The sequence below is a fragment of the Dromiciops gliroides genome, chromosome 1 (assembly GCF_019393635.1).
Source record: "Dromiciops gliroides isolate mDroGli1 chromosome 1, mDroGli1.pri, whole genome shotgun sequence".
NCBI lineage: Eukaryota > Metazoa > Chordata > Mammalia > Microbiotheria > Microbiotheriidae > Dromiciops > Dromiciops gliroides.
In genome coordinates, this window is record NC_057861.1 from 27,658,700 (window position 1) to 27,675,392 (window position 16,693).

Sequence of the window (16,693 nt, forward strand, 5' to 3'; positions counted from 1 at the left end):
TAGCACAGAGCCCGGCATACAGTTGGTGGCTAATAAATGCTGATGAGCTGAAGGACCTAGCGCGGTGCTTGGCCCACCACTGAGGCTTAAGCAATGTTCTTGAAATTGAATGGAATTATTGCTCTCTCCCAATAAAAGGGCGTGGGAGGGGCCGAGATGGGGCCTGACTGACAGCTGACCAATGGTCTGGACGGGGTGTGTGACAGGTCACGCCGGGGGCCATCCCGAGCAGGCCCCGCACGGACCATCCCGGAGGCCGCCCAGCTCCAAGGGAGGAGAGGCGGGAGGGGGCAGAGGAGCGCAGGGCGGGGCGGGGAGAGAGCCCGGGAGAGAGGGAGGGAACGCGTCCGTCCCGAACTCCCGGGCAGGGGCGGGGCCAGGCGGCGACCGGGGGCGGGGCCTGTATTGTCCGCTCCGCGGGGCATGCCGGGAGCCCCCGCCCCCAACATGGCGTCTCACTGACAGTTGGCTGAGGAGCGGCGGAGGCGGATCGGGCTCCTCAGGGCGGCGGCGGCGGCAGTGGCGGCGGGGCCTCCAGGTCGGGGGTGGAGACATGGCGGCCGCGGCGGCGGCTGCTCCTCGGGCTGTCTAGGGCGGCGGCGGCGTGGGCGCGAGCGCGGATCCCCGGGGCCGGGGGCGGCCATGGAGCGCTAGCGGTTCCGGCTCCGGCTCCTCGTCAGGCGGCTCCCCCAGCCCCGCTCGGGCCGCTCGGCCATGGGCTCCTCGGCGGCCGCGGCGGCCGCGGCAGCTGCGGCGGCCGCGGACTCGGCGCAGTGGCTCTCGGTGAAGGAGGAGACCATCTTCCTGCACGACGGCCTCATCCGGGTCACCGACCTGGCCGAGCTGCCCAGCGAGATCCTCGGCGCGGCCGAGGCGGCCGACACGGACCTGGAGGTGAGCGCGGCCCCGCCCGGCCAGGCCCGGCCCCGCGGCTGGGGAAGGGGGCGCGGGGGGTCACTCCCTGCCGGGGCCGTGGGGCTAGGACGGGGGCGGGGCCGGGGCCGGAGCATCATTGTTCTTCCTCATCCCGGGGGTGGGGTGTCAGCAGGGCCGCGACCCCTCCTGCCGCTCTATCCCAGCCCCCCCACCTTTAGTCCCGCTTGCCCCCGTCCGTGCCCCCATCCGTGCCCCCCTTATCCCTCCTTCCTCCATCCCTACCACCCCACCTTTATCCCTACTGTCTCCATCCCTGTTTCCTCCCTTTATCCCCACTTCCTCCATCCGTGCCCCCATCCTTGCTTCCTCTTTTATCCCTGCTCCCCCTTATCCCTGCTTCCTCCATCCCTACTCCCCTCCACCTTCATCCTTGCCCCCATCCCTGCTCCCCATTATTCTTTCTTCCTCCATCCCTATTCCCTCCCACCTTTATCCCCACTCCCTCCATCCGTGCCCCCATCCCCCTTGTATTTCTACTTCCTCCATCCCTACTCCCCCATTATCTCTGTTCCCTCCATCCTTGCCCCCCATCCCTGCTCCTCCACCTTTATCCTTACTCCCTCCATCCCTCCCCCCACCTTTATCCCTATTGCCATCACCTTTATCCCCACTCTCTTCCTTCTTTACTTTCCCCCACCTTTATCCCTACTCTTCTCTATCCTTAACTCCCCCACCTTTATTCCCACTCTCCTTCGTCCCTATTACTCTCATCTTTATTCCTGCTCCACCACCCTTAGAGCTGTTCTCCTCCATCCCTCCGTCTTCCACTTTTATCCCTATTCTCCATCCCTTCCCCCATTCTCCCTATTCCCCCCACTTTTATCTCTACTTCCCTCCATCTCTTTTCTCTCCCACCTTTATCCCTACTTCCCCCTCCCTGTCACCCTTATCCCTATTCCTAGCCTCCCTCCCTATCCCTTCTCCCCGCTGTTTCTCCCCACCCCCATACTGGGCTTTCACTGCCTTTATCTGTACCCTACCACAACTTCCATCCTTATGTCTTTATCCTCATTCTTCTATACCTATTTCTCTCTGACTCTACCACCCCCATTCCTGTGTGGGGTGGTGTTTTTTTTTCCCCTTTAACTCTGTACCAGGTACTTTGAAGGCCATATTCCTCCCCTGCCCCAGCCCCTGGTTTTTTATTAATTGAAGTAGTAGGAGGAGGGTGACTCCAGATTATAACACTAATTTCCATAAAATTTCTGTTATCTTGCCACTTGTGTCCTCTCTGCTTCTGCCCCAGGTGAAACTGAGCAACCTCTTCTTTCTTGATGATGGGTTTTGAAAATGACATGAGGTCTTTATAATGGGAGCTGACTGGTGTGAAGAGAGACAGACTGAGACTGGTTTAGCATTATTACATTTGTGTGTGGTGTTAGGTCACAGGCATTTTAGAATACAGAACCTTTTTAGGAGCCCAGGGTTGTAAATTGGGGTGTTATCAGAACCTGAACACTTAGGAAGTATGGCAGGTGGGTTAACCCCTGCAGTCTTGATAGTATTACTATTCTTTTGTCAACAAGAACTGGAATATGTTTATATGAACTTTCCCCCTATTTTCTATCAGCATTCTTTAAGAAAAAAAAGTCAACCCATGATTCCTGTTTGCCAGTACAGAGGTAGAAATACTCTTGTTACCAGCACCTCAGGTCCCTCTTGCTGACACTGCCCTCCCAGTTTTTCCCTTTCACTTGAGAGGTGACATTTTGGTTTGTAGGTAGCATTGGTTAGTTCTCATGAAATTTTTATTTTCACAAGTAGGGAGGACTCTGGGTAGAGCAAGGAAGGGATGTCTTGTCTTCTAGCTATAAAAGGAAAGCAAGAAATCCTTTGTGTTTTATGTTTTGAATACATTGGCTTTCAGCACAAGGAACATTTAGAAATGGATTTAAAACCATGACTGGATGATTTTGGAAACTATAGTGATCTAATCTCATCTCAGACACAGAGATGAAAGCATTTCAGAACCAGAGACAGGATATTTCTTTCTGGAATTGGTCTCCTCAGCATTCCTTTTGTAAGCTCTTCGATTTCACATTTTATAGCTTGTTCCCCCAACACCCTCTCCAAAATAAAGGCAAGTGCAGTCATTGGTAGGCCGTTCTTAACCTGGAACAAGATTCTGTTTCATAACATCTCATTTTGGTTTATTCTCAAAAGACAAAGTTCTTCATGGAAACTTAAGGTGTTTTGCAGTGATAGTAAGATGCTTTTGGTTAGTTTACCGGGGCTCTGGTGGGATGTGGGTGAGTGATAATCTTGGGTCTTTAGAGACTACCTGACCTTAATAAAACAAAACAAAACCGGAGAATGCGAATTTGCATAGAGTATTTCTACTGAATACTGAATTAATGAGGCAGTGGAACCTTCGTGGCTCTGTGGAAACAAAAACAGTGTGGCTTTCTTTTTGTCTCTAGATTTAGAGTTTAACTTCCCAGATAGCCATATGTATGTTGTGAGTAAACATTTATTATGACTGATAGTAGTGAAAAGCATTTTCATTCCTCCTCTTCTCCCAAGGTTGCATAGGTCATAGCATCAGAAATGAGTTGCCAAGAATGTGTTTGTGATCACTAGACTAAAAAGAAAATTCACAAAGCATATATGATCTTCATATTGGTGTTTACTGTTTTTTGATAACTTGAATGTAGATGTAATACATTAATAATGAAAAAAGAAGTATTTGCGCCCATTTTTAGTAATTTTTTGTCCTATGTATTTGAGAAAGGTGGGAAGTTTTATATCAATTTTTCTTTTTACAAAAATTCTTTGAAATGCTCTCACAACCATGAAGAATATTGCCATGAGGGTATTTTCAGATTTAAAGGCCCTTCCTCATAAGTCATGTACTGTCTCTTTGGCCTCAATTTTCTTATTTGTTAAATGTAAAGGTTGAATTATTTGATGGTTGAAACCTCTTCTGTGGCTAATTTTATAATCTGGTGATCTCAGTCAACAGAATTTTTTTGTGTATCATCTTATTTACCCTTTATTAGAAATATAATTGTTGGGGGCAGCTAGGTGGCTCAATGGATAAAGCACCAGCCCTGGATTCAGGAGGACCTGAGTTCAAATCCAGCCTCAGATGCTTGACACTTACTAGCTGTGTGACCCTGGGCAAGTCACTTAACCCCAATTGCCCCACCAAAAAAACCCCACAAAAAACCAAAGAAATATAATTGTTGGCAAAGGTTAGGTGATTTGACCAGAGCCATATGATTAAGGGCAAAGTTGGGACTTTACAGTTTAGATTGATTTTTTTTTTACTTACATTACTCTTGCCTCTGCTTCAAAAATTTTTTTCCACAGTTACTATTGTTAACTGTTTCCCTCCATCCTATTCCCCTCCCCATGATATTTACTCTATTTTCTATCTTCTTTCACCTTACCCTCCACAAAAGTGATTTGCTTCTGTCTGTCCCCTCCCCCAATCTGCCCTCCCTTCTTTCACCCCTCCCTCCTTATCCCCTTCTGCTCCTACTTTCCTGCAAGGGTTAGATAGATTACTCCACCCAATTGAGTGAGTATGTTATTCCCTCCTTGAGCCAACTCTGGTGAGATTAGGGTCTTTGAGCCAATTCTGATGAGTATAAGGTTCATTCACTGTCCCCTCCTCCCCCATCTCTTCCCCCACTCCACAAGACCTTTCCTGTTTCTTTCATGTGGGATTTCACCCCATTCTACCTCTCTCCTTCCCCCTCCCCCAGTGCATTCCTCTAACCCCTCAATTTTACACTAAAGATGTCATCATGGGGCAGCTAGGTGACACAGTGGACAAAACATCCACCTTGGACCCAGGAGGATGGGAGCCCAAATCCGGCCTCAGACACAAAGACACTCACCCACTGTGCAACCTCAGGCATGTCACCCAATTCCAACTACCCCACAAAAAGAAGATAAAAAATAAATGCTTTACAGATGTCATCCCTTCATAATCAATTCCCACCTTTGCCCTCTGTCTAAATTTATTTCTATCATCTGCCTTAATACTGAGAAAGTTCTTATAAATTAGATTGATTTGGGGGAGGGCGGGGCAATGAGGGTTAAGTGACTTGCCCAGGGTCACACAGCTAGTGTCAAGTGTCTGAGGCTGCATTTGAACTCAGGTCCCACTGAATCCAAGGCTGGTGCTTTATCCACTGTGCCACCTAGCTGCTCCCAGATTGATTAAAAAAAATTAAATTACATTTTTATTTTTTGTTTTTTTATTATTTTTTTTTAGTGAGGTAATTGAGGTTAAGTGACTTGCCCAGGGTCACACAGCTAGTAAGTGTTAAGTGTCTGAGGTCATATTTGAACTCAGGTTCTCCTGAATCCAAGGCCAGTGCTTTATGCACTGCGCCACCTAGCTGCCCCCTGGGTTTAATCTTCAAGAAAGTTTTACTCTGTGGTATATATGTGTTTGTGTTCATTTTTGGCAGCACTTGGCTCTCTTTTACAATACCAAATTAAAGCTCATAGGAAGTTATTTCCCTGCTTAAACATACTGAACTAGGGTTAGAAAATGGATTAGAGAAAATTGGACTAGGATGCCACTGTAACCTTGTGTAAATAAATTGCTACCCTTTTTATACTCATTCACCTAATTGTAAAATAAAAATGTTGGCACCTATTTTCCCCCAGATTCATGAGATGGTTGTGAGCAGTGACTTAAGCTTATATGAACTAAGTACACAGAGCTCCTCAGAAAGTTCACCATCTCTGTGGCATAAAAAATTACTTCATTCATCTCAATGTGTCATCTAGGTAAAGCTGACACATCTCCATTAATAGCTGGGCATGGCAGTAGAGTTGTTTCTTGAGAAGGGATGGATTTTTCCTCATTTCTCTCATGTTATCTCCCTTCTCAATAGCATTCATTTGCAATATGGCTGGCCAAGCAAGACAGTGGAGAGAGGTGGTAAGCATTGTTACCATCTCAGCTTTCCTCCAGTTGCATGGGAGGAGCCCTTGTTGATTAGCAGTCTTGATGCATATCTGTGTTCTTGGCTTTTTATTGATTGTAAAGAACACTCTGTTGGCCATTGTTACCTGGTAGACTGTAAAGTATCTTGTGAACTGGGAATGGCAACTATATGAAGGTAATTTTTGAAAGAGCAGGCATTTCTTTTTTTTTTTTGCGGGGCAATGGGGGTTAAATGACTTCCCCAGGGTCACAGAGCTAGTAAGTGTCAAGTGTCTGAGGTCGGATTTGAACTCAGGTACTCCTGAATCCAGGGCCGGTGCTTTATCCACTGGCCACCTAGCCACCCCCAGGCATTTCTATTTTTAATCTCTGCATTTTTGGTAACACCTGGAAGTGGCCCTTTCATTCCTTCTTTCATATGTCCTTCCTATGACTCTACCCATTATACAAAAGTGGTTATGGGATCCTTGATATTGGTTGTTTGGTTACTTACTGTATTTAAAGGTAAAGTTTATGTATAAAACTTTATACAGTATTTTACCACAATTTATGCTGAGATTAGTTATTTCCAGTCACTTGGGAGTTCTCACCTGATTGTTTTTTAGTGAGGCATTCGGGGTTAAGCGAGTTGCCCAGGGTCACACAGCTAGTAAGTGTTAAGTGTCTGAGGCTGGATTTGAACTCAGGTCCTTCTGACTCCAGGGCTGGTGCTCTATCCACTGCGCCATCTAGCTGCCCCCCTATTTAATTTTTTACACATGTCTTCTAACTTCTCCCTGCCTCCTTTCCATCCTCCAAAATTCCCTCCTGTCTTTGCTGTATGACATATTTAATGAAGGTTACTTCCAACTGTATTTTGAGAGTTTGGGGGAAACAGGATAATTGGAACTATCCTTAAGTTGTTGAAAACCCAAGATGCAGAAAGTCTAACTTATGAAATTCTTTGTTTAAAGCTGTCATTTGCTTTTTATCTAGAAGAGTCCAAATGGACCCAATTAGGAATCTGAAAATCCACATGAGCAGAGCCTTTGCATGGCTGTAGCAGAAGCCAGCTGGCCTGTTAGCTTAGACAGACCACTTGGCCTCAGAGGACCCTTTCCCCAAGGGGCCCATGCTTTTTTCTTGTGGTCACCAGTAATACATTGATTACAGATGCAACTCCATAAAGAGCTAGGGGAGAACCATGGCTTGTTGCTCCATGATGACCTGGGGATTGTGCCAGAGGCCCAAGGCAGACCTGTGTGGAGCCCTCGTGCACTGCAGTGGGAATGGAGATGCTCCAAGGGAAAATCCAGCTAATTATCTCCTATCTTAAATATGCGCACGAAAGGAGCAATGCTAGCTTTAGGAAACAAGAAAATAGTGTTCAATTTGAGCAGGTTTTATTTTTGCTCTTCTAGAAACTGCTTATTTGAAAGGGAATTGCATTTTTGCTGGGGGGGGGCTTCCTTCAAATATTTCAGTGTTGGAGATTAGATTTATTTGATTTTATTTTCAAAAACTGAAGCACAATGATGACCAGAGAAATTTCCAAACAGTTTTTTAAGTTGATCTTTTTTAGGTTTTGTATTTTCTTTCTCTTTTTTTTGTTTTTAAAGTATTTGGTTGAAAAGCATTTTAACTGTGTGTGGTTCCTGACCTTTTCCTATTTCAACCAAACGTGTTTTTAGAATAACTGGTATAGAGAGCTGTTTTATGGTGGGTCTGGAACCTCTGAACTGCTCTTCCTGTGGCCATATTTGGAATGCTTCCTGTGCTCACTCAAACTGGTATTTGGCTGTTTTACTAGGTCATAACACAGTGTGCAGTAGGAGAAAGGATGATAACAAGCTATATCGTGCTCACGCTCCCTTATGCCCTCATGTTATAGGTTTCTTTAAGTGCAAATAACTATTAATGCAGTAGCAGAATTGTAGTTTGACATATGATCAATCAGCTTCTTTGTATAAGTAATGGATCGTCTTTAAATTTATGGCAATGCTACAGTTATGAACTTGGTGCCTTTTAAACTGCAGTACCACTTTCAGGTGAATACATTCTAGAAATGCACAGATACCTTTTTGCCAGTTTCAAAGATTTGAACATTCTGCCTTTACCTTTAAAAAATATATGTAGCAGGTTGCATTGAGCTTATTGTTCAAAGAAAAGAATTATGGATATCAAAGGAGAATCTGTGATGGACACTTTCTTCAAAACACTGGCAAATAATAGAAAAGTTGTCTACATTATTTCTTGATGTCCCTTTCCTGTTTTTATACTTATAATGTACATATCTGAAGTAACCACTGACTTATTCTAGAAAGGAAAAGAAACTGGGGGGGGAGATTAATAACAATCTATAAGCACTTATTAGGCACCTTCTTGGTTCTAGGATTAGAAGTAGATAATATTGGTAATACAGAGACAAAAATGAAATAGACCCTGTCTTCAAGAAACTGGCATTCTATTAGGGGAAACAATGTGGACATGTAAGTGAACAAGACATACATACAAAATACAAAACTAATTTGTGGGGAGGTTAGGAAAGACCTCAGTTGAGGGGTAGCAGTTGAGATGAGGTCTGAATGGAGCGAGTTATTTTAAGAGGCAGAGATGAGAAAAGAGTGCATTCCAGGCATGGGAGATGGAATGTTGTGTGTGAGAACATGCAAGTAGGCTGATTTGAACTGTAGAGTTCATAAAGAGGATAATGTGTATTAAGCTGGGAAGGTACTGGAGCTATCAAAGAGAAGAGTTTATTTTGGATTGGAGAGGCAGTAGAGAGACACTGTAGTTTTTTGAGCAGGAGAATGACATGGTCAGACCTATGGCTTCAGGAATATCGCTTTGGGAGCCATTGTGTGGGGGATGAATTGGAGAAAGCAGTCATCTTCAGATATATGGCATACATGTGCTTTTTCTTTACTTAGATTCTAAGGGAAGTGTAGTTCTATTCAACAACAAATTCAGTTCAACTGGTGGTCATTAAGGGCTGACTTTTTGGGAAGAGCATGTAGACTCTGAGGCTAGGCACCTGTCTTACTCATCTTTGTATCCTTTCCACTACATAGCACATACAGTATCCTGTGGGTAGTAATAAAGGCTCTCAGCTCCATGGTGTTTTAGGGTTTTTTTCCAACTTTATGAGGTAATCAAAATATCGCCCCCATTTTACATGTGAGGAAAGCAAGGCTCAGAATGGTTGTGACTTGACTGAAGTCACCTCATGGGTGATAGAACCAACTCTAGTGTTGTCTTTGTTATTAAGTACAGTAAGCACTTAAAATGTTTCCTAAACTAAATTTGTGATATGTGACTGATCATTCAGCAGCTTTTAAGAAACTTCCACATTTCCATGTTGCAGCCCTCATCTCTTTCTTGACCGCAAGTACGTCTCTTTCTGCTTGCACTCTACCTGGAAGTCCCATAGGGAGCTCAAACTTAACAGGTTCGAAGTAAAACTCATGAGCTTTTCCACTAACCCTGCCTCTCCTCTTCACTATTCTGTTTCTGTTGAAGTTACCAGCATTCTTTAAGTCACTCAGCTTCGCAGTCTAGGAGTTGTCTTCCCGGTCCTCCACTCTCTATCATCTCCCATCTCCACCTTGGCAGTCGCCAAGTCTTACTGATTCTACTTCGTTAATATCTCTTGTTTCTTACTTTTAGAGAGGAGAGTGTCGTAGAGGAGAGAGAAGGGTTATAGAAGCCAGATAGCAAAAGACTGAGAAGGGGTTGGGGTTGTGACAAACTGGAAGCTCATCTTTCTGCTTGGTTTATCAATGAAAGGAAGAATAGATAGATATAGGGCAGTAGCTTGAGGAGATGACAGGGTCAAGGGAAGGTGGTTTTTGGTTTTCTTTCGGTTTTTAGTGCTTAGAGGAGACTTGTGCATATTAAATTCAATTCAGTAAGCATTTATTAAGCACCCACAATATTTAGCTCCCAGGCATTCCAAAGATAAAACCCAAACGCTTCATATCCTCTGGGCTCTGATATTTTACTTTAAAGTCTGCAGAATACTTTGCATACCCTCTCTCTTTTGAACCTCACAGTGACTCTGAGGTGGGCATTATCCCCATTTTACAGATGAGCAAATCAAGACTTAGAGAAGTTAAATGATTTACCCTTGGTCACATAACTGGTAAGTATCAGAGATGGGATCCAGGTCTTCTGACTTGAAGTCTACCCACTACCCCACTTTACCTGCCTCTTGACTTTTTATATATTACTCCCCTCTCTGCACTCTGCAGTTCAGCCATACTGTTCTATTTACTCACTGTCTTTACTCCTTTGCCCTGGTTCTTATTCCTTGGTCTCCCAGAATTCTTCCTTCCTGGGAAAGAAAATGGACCTCCTAGCTGCTAGCGCCTTCTCCTCCAAAGCTTTATGTGTACATGTTGTCTTATCTGTTAAGTGCAGGCTCTTTAGGGAGGGGACTGTTTCACCTGTTTTTGTATCCTCAGTGCCTAGCACAGTCTGACACACAGTAGGCATTGCTGTCCACTTCAAAAGATGCCATTCTTTAGCATGATTGATTCTTCATTTCTTTGCCCATGAAAGCCCATTATTCTACCTAATCAAGTAGTGCTTAATTGATCGGCAGGACATAACCACCCTTGTGGGTGGCTGAGGTACAGTGGGGACAAACAGAGGTCGTGGGATTTGAGGTTGATGAACTGAGGGGCTAAGGTTCTCAAAAGGTTATCAGCATGAATGTTGAAGTAACCAAGGAGTGGAGAAATCTGAGGAGAGTTAGGAGTGTGAGTAGCAGAGGGAAGGTTTAGAAGTGGCAGTGGGGGAACAAGGTATATGCTGATTCCTTCCAGCTCCCTGTGTAGAGGACGGAGGTTGGTGGTGAGGGAAGGGAGATGTGGTCTTCAGTAGAGATGGTAGGGAAAAGCATGAATTCTGTTTAGAAGACAGCCAGATTGTAGTAATTGGTTGATTGGACTAGATAATTCCTGAAGTCCCTTCTAATGCCCACAGTTTATGTACCTATGAGTCTATAAGTAGGTCAGCTGAAATTCTGGAAATAACTCCTTAATTTCTGTGTTTAGTATTAATGCACAAGCATTTTATACAGGTATCCTCCCGCAGTAACGTCTGCTGTTGGGAGGGCTTTTAGGATGGGAATCCATTTTTGATGAATAGAAATGAAATTTGCTTTCATTTTCAAAAGGCAAGATATTTTTTGTGGGGTGAGGCAATTGGGGTTAAATGACTTGGCCAGGGTCACACACCTAGTAAGTGTCAAGCACCTGAGGCCGGATTTGAACTCGGGTACTCCTGATTCTAGGGGCTGTGCTCTATCCACTGCACCACCTAGCTGCCCAAGTCTTTTTTTTTTTTTAATGTTTGTCATGTGAAAGTCCATTAACCTATCCATAGATTTTTTTATTTATTTAAACAAATTATTGATAACTGTTTGATACCACAAACATTTTCCAACAGAACACCCAAATAAGCTCTCTACAAAGTGCATTCTCTTCTCACCCTTCCCAGGTCCTATAAAGTTTATTATTAAGAGAGAGGATTGAGATAGGATACCAACATTGACTGTTGTCTTTGATTGGAATTTTGTTATTTCTCCAAGTTAACTTGATTTTTATCATTGTATACAGTTCTGTTACTGACACTAATGGACATGGGGCTCCTATATCGGAGATTTACGTTCTAAGAGAATTGATCATTTTCATCCATCTTAAAATGGTTTTCTGATAATCACAATGATTATTAAGAAGCTTGGTAGAGTGTTATCTTACACTTGTTGGTAAGGGCAGTAAACGAGTAAGACACAGGGAAAGTAACCTTCCAGTTACCCCCAGGAGACCAGACAGATTCTGGCCCTGGTCCTGGTCCTGGCAGCATTTGAACTTTGTCAGCAGTAACTCCAAGATTGGTATCTGGGGCATGTAGGTCCATTGAGGTTTTGGGGTTTAAAAAACAATACTGTGGGGGCGGCTAGGTGGCGCAGTGGATAAAGCTCCGGCCCTGGAGTCAGGAGTACCTGAGTTCAGATCCAGCCTCAGACGCTTGACACTTGCTAGCTGTGTGACCCTGGGCAAGTCACTTGGCCCCCATTGCCCCGCCAAAAAAAAAAAACAAAAAACCAATAGTGTGAGAAAGGGACAGACATCAGACTACAGTGCAAATGGAGAGGAAACAGTACATGGTAACTTTTGGTGAAATGAGATGGAGTCCTGCAGCCACAGTTACAGCCCTCACATTAAAGGGAGATGCATTTTAGTTTAGACCAAGTGTACCTCAGCATTGGAGGTTTGTTAAGGCCGAAGAGAGTCATGTAGAGGAGGAAAGCCGTTTTGGTTTTGCCAATAGAGTAATAAAGGTTTTTGTTGATATGTCTGTTAAAAACTTGAATGAGTTGGAAGAACTTAAAACTGTTTCACCTATCTCTGGTTCTTATTCTGAAGTGTTGGCCTTCATTTTAAATAGCTATCATGTAATTCCAAAAGACTCACCATGGAAAATGCTCTCCAAATCCAGAAAAAAAAGAACTGTGGAATCTAGATGCAGATTGAACCATACTATTTCTACCTTTTTTGTTTTTCCCTTTTGTTCTAATTCTTCTTTCACAGCATGACTAATGCAGAAATATGTTTAATGTGATTGTACATATATAACCTATGTCAGATTGCTTTCTGTCTTGGGGAATGGCCAGGGAGAGAAGGGAGAGATAAAATTTGGAACTAGAAATCTTATAAAAACAAATGTTGAAAACTCTCTACATGTAAATAGAAAATAATAAAATACTTTTATGGTTTAAAAAAAAAACTATCATGAATTTAAATGGACTTTATTTTTGTTTTTGCAGGGCAATGAAGGTTAAGTGACTTGCCCAGGGTCACACAGCTAGTAAGTGTCTATTGTCTGAGGCTAGATTTGAACTCAGGTCCTGCTTTATCCACTGCACCACCTAGCTGCCCCTTAAATGGACTTTAGAGAGATTTAGACATCTTGGGGCAAGGTACTAAAAGCTTGATCATATTTGTTTGAGTTCATTTTCATCCATAGATTTCTTTTTTTAAAGTTTCAAAAAGCTGTCTATGTCATCTTGTATAGAGTTTAAGTACCTTGAACACTGGAATTGTGACTCTTGGTATTGATACCAAGATGGTGCATTTGTGTGCCCTCTGCAAGGGTTGGGAATTATGCCTCATGTATGCAGCTGTCCCCAAAGAAGCTCTGGGCCTCAGGGAGTGGGATTTTCTGCCATGAACAATATGTATATTTGTGAAAGGTAATAGCCTTTCATTTTGCCCTTGCATATTGCCTCCTAGTCCTGCTCATAGTCCTGGCCCTGTTTATTGCACTGAGTGTATTTTGGGCACTGAATAAGAAATAAGAAAAAATGTCTCAATTTACTAGTGTGGGTGGAATAGTTTTGTTTAAATGAATAGGATCATTTTATTCCTGATTAAATTTTATAAGGTCAAACTTCTTAAGATTTGAAACATTGAGGAAATGTTTTTAGAAAAGGAAAAGTAAGGTTCTTCCATTTAAGAATGCAAAGTCAAATATACTGGCGTCATTTAAGTGCAGTTGTCATAAATCAAAGAATGAGGGAGGCTTTGGAGCCGTCCAAAATGATAGTTTTTAGCTTTCCAGTTTGATAAGGGTAATTAAATTCACACTATCTAGTCATGTAAGAAGTTATAATACATGCATTCCTCTGTTCTTTTCAGTTAGCCTCAAGGTAGTAATTGGATGTACCTAATGGAACTCTGCAGGGAATTTTAAAATGTGTACCCAGAGCAAGATGGTCCTCATGCCAAAGTCCTCATTATAGAAACTGGGGGTGCATTCAGCAATGGATAGGGAGGAAGGAAAGTTGAGGTGCCTGGTAACTAGTATGCCTTATCACAAGCCAATGCAAGCATCTTAGTGTTCCTTGGGTCACACTGCCTCCTGTACATTTTTGACCACCCAGTAGCTCATATTTCTATAGTACTTTAGTTTTGCTAAATGCTTTCCTTGTAACAACCCTCTGTTTTGTTATATAGAAAACCCCCCATTGCTATTTACCTAGAATGCTGCTGCTTTCAGCCTTCTTTCAGGCTTTCTGTCCTACAATGTATCCTTCAGACTCCTAACAAAATAATTCTTATTCATTTACCTGCTTGTGTGACTTCTCTGTTCAAAAATCTTCAGGGATTCTTTGTTGCCTAAGTGAGTTCAGTACTGTTTGCTAGATGCTCAAAGTGCTCCATAACCTGACACCTTCCTTGCTGCCTTAACAGTTGATCTCACATTACTGTCCATGCAGTCTATGCAGCAGGCACACTGCTTTAGTTTCTGTCTCTGAATGAGCCGTGTAATCCTTTACTTTCATGCCTTGGCCAAAGCTGTTTTCTGGGCCTAGAATACACCCTCCATTGCCACCCCACCTTTTTTGCCTATTGAATTCCTGCCCAGTCTTTAAAATTAAATTTGTGGCACCTTTTTTTGGGGAAGCCTTCCCTGACACTATGGGTCAGTAATAACCTTCTTCCTCAGATCTTATCTAGAACTTTATTTTGTAGTTCTTAAATACACTTTATATGTAATATTTTATGTTAGAACTCTCTCTGGGGTCATTTCCCATTCGACACATGGAAGGGGGAACCAGAAGGGCAGGGACAACATCTTTTTAAAAATATAACATTTTCCAGTGTCCAGCCATGGTACTCTGTACACAGTGATGCTTAATAAAGGTTTGTTGTTGCTCTTGTATTTTGGTCTGTTTTGCAGATGAGGTTATTGAGGCTCAGAGTTTGTTTACTTACATGATTGTTAAATGATGTAGTTATAACCCATACCCATACTTAACCCCGATCCAGTGTTCTGTCTATTATTTGAGTTTTTCAGGTGAAACACTGGTATTTTTAGGCATTTTCTATCCAATGCAGTTTTTTTTTTATCCATAAGAAATCTTGATAATACTTCCTTACTACAGCAGGAATAATGTGTACACATGCACCACAATTTTGATTTCTGGAATTCCTGGGATCTTGGCGTATTTTAGTCTGACTTAATGTGTAGATCTTCCAAAGCTCTCAACTGCACAGGATAGATTTTTTTTAAAATGCTGTTGGAAGAGGAGGGCACTTACCATAAAATAATATTGAATCCTTCATAATTTTTGTGTAGTGTATTGCTCCTCATCAAAGCATCAAGTGAATTAACACATCTGTTCCATTGCACTCCAAGCCCCAAATAGCTTACACCTAGAGGTGAGATGGTGCTGGAGGATTAGCATAAAAATAAGCCCTTGGGACTCCTTTTACCCCTCTTTGACCTCAACCCCATGAGAATTACATACCAAGAGGCAAGACAGAGATCACCTAGTGCATTTTTTTTTGGTAAGTTCAAGAATCTTTTTAGAGAACCTATATCTCCTTTGTAATAACTGAAGGAGGTTTAGACTCTTTTTAAAAACCACTGTCACAGTGGACTGTAATCAGTTTGAAAGGATTTGCTGTTTGAGGTCACAGTGCTTTTCAAAACTTCTTGAGGGATTATGACAATTAATGGAATTTGGGGGTAATCACCATTAATGATGAAAAGTTTCCAAGCCTTCTGGACTTAGATTTTCTCAGTTTAAAACCTTGACCCTCCTCACCACTCTTCCTTTACTAGTCCTTTCAGTAGAGCTTATATGCAGTCGAGGGAGCTTGGAGATCAGCTGGCTGCCTTTTAGGAGGAGCTGTGGTGTAGGCCTGAAGGAGAGGCAAAGTGCCAGTGAGCACTTGGTGTCTTCTAGCTGGGCTTTGCCCAGAGCTGCTCATTTTGTGGGCTTCTTGGCTTCAAGGCTAGCCGGAAGGCTTGATGTGTTCATGTGTGAAGTTCTCAGGTGGGAGGTAGGACCAAGCAACCTGATTTGTCTTAGAGTCTGTGTTTAAAGGTAAGAGAAGGATCCTGGCTGCTCTGTTAAGAACTGGATCTGTATAAAGTTTGTTTGGAATCTGCCAGCGTTACTTTCTCAAACTAATAGGCTGTGTTTGGCTTTCGCAGTCTAGTGGTTTGTAAATTGGGCTACTGCTTTCAGAAAGTGACATTTTGATGTTAATGTGTATAATTGTAACAAGCTTTGAACTTGTTAAGATGAAAAAGGTAACTTTACAGAATAATAGCTACAGATGAAAAGAGTAATGGCTATAAATGTACTTATTAGCTGAACTGCATCCTGTCCCTTCACCTTTTCGCACTTTTTGTGTGACTGATATTTATATTATATAAATGTTGAAGGAAAATTAAGTTAACAAACTTTTATTAAGATTCTATTCTAAGAGGGCAACTAGGTGGCACAGTGGATAAAGCACCCATCTTGGATTCAGGAGGACCTGAGTTCAAATGTGGCCTCAGACACTTGACACTTAACTAGCTGTGTGACCCTGGGCAAGTCACTTAACTCTCATTGCCCTGCCCCCCCCCCAAAAAAAGATTCTACTATATGCCAGGCATTGTAAAGCTTTGGTATTATGTCAGTTCTTTGAGGGCAGGGAGCTTGACCTTTTTGTCTTAGTATTCTCAGTCCCTAGCACAGTGCCTGCTACACAAAGCCTTACAAATGTTTGTCAGTTGTCATCGAAACCTTATCCATCCAGGTAAGCTTTTGATTTCTCTCATTTGGCAGGGAGGGGGCGTGTATGAGAATCGAATATGGTTTTAAAGAAATATCGATTAGACATCAAATGGACATCAGGGTCACAAGGAAGTAGCTGAAGTGCCAGGCCAGGAACCTCAGCCATGTGTCTCAGTGCTCCTTCCATTGCACCCCAGTAGGAAATAAATGTCACAGAATTTTACCAGATTTCTAGTCACACTCCTTTCTTTCTTTCTTTCTTTCTTTCTTTCTTTCTTTCTTTCTTT

At 42.9% G+C, this 16,693-nt stretch overlaps 1 protein-coding gene across 7 annotated transcripts in view; it reads left to right on the forward strand.

Moving 5' to 3' along the window:
- The first annotated feature begins 441 nt into the window (after window positions 1-441).
- Window positions 442-16,693, forward strand: part of HECTD4 (HECT domain E3 ubiquitin protein ligase 4) — a 171,890-nt gene continuing 155,638 nt past the window's right edge. For all 7 annotated transcript variants that reach the window (XM_043968519.1, XM_043968533.1, XM_043968548.1 and 4 more), the window contains exon 1: window positions 442-894. In XM_043968519.1, coding sequence (XP_043824454.1) covers window positions 715-894 — 180 coding nt within the window. In that variant the 5' untranslated portion in view covers window positions 442-714. The remainder of the gene's footprint in view (window positions 895-16,693) is intronic.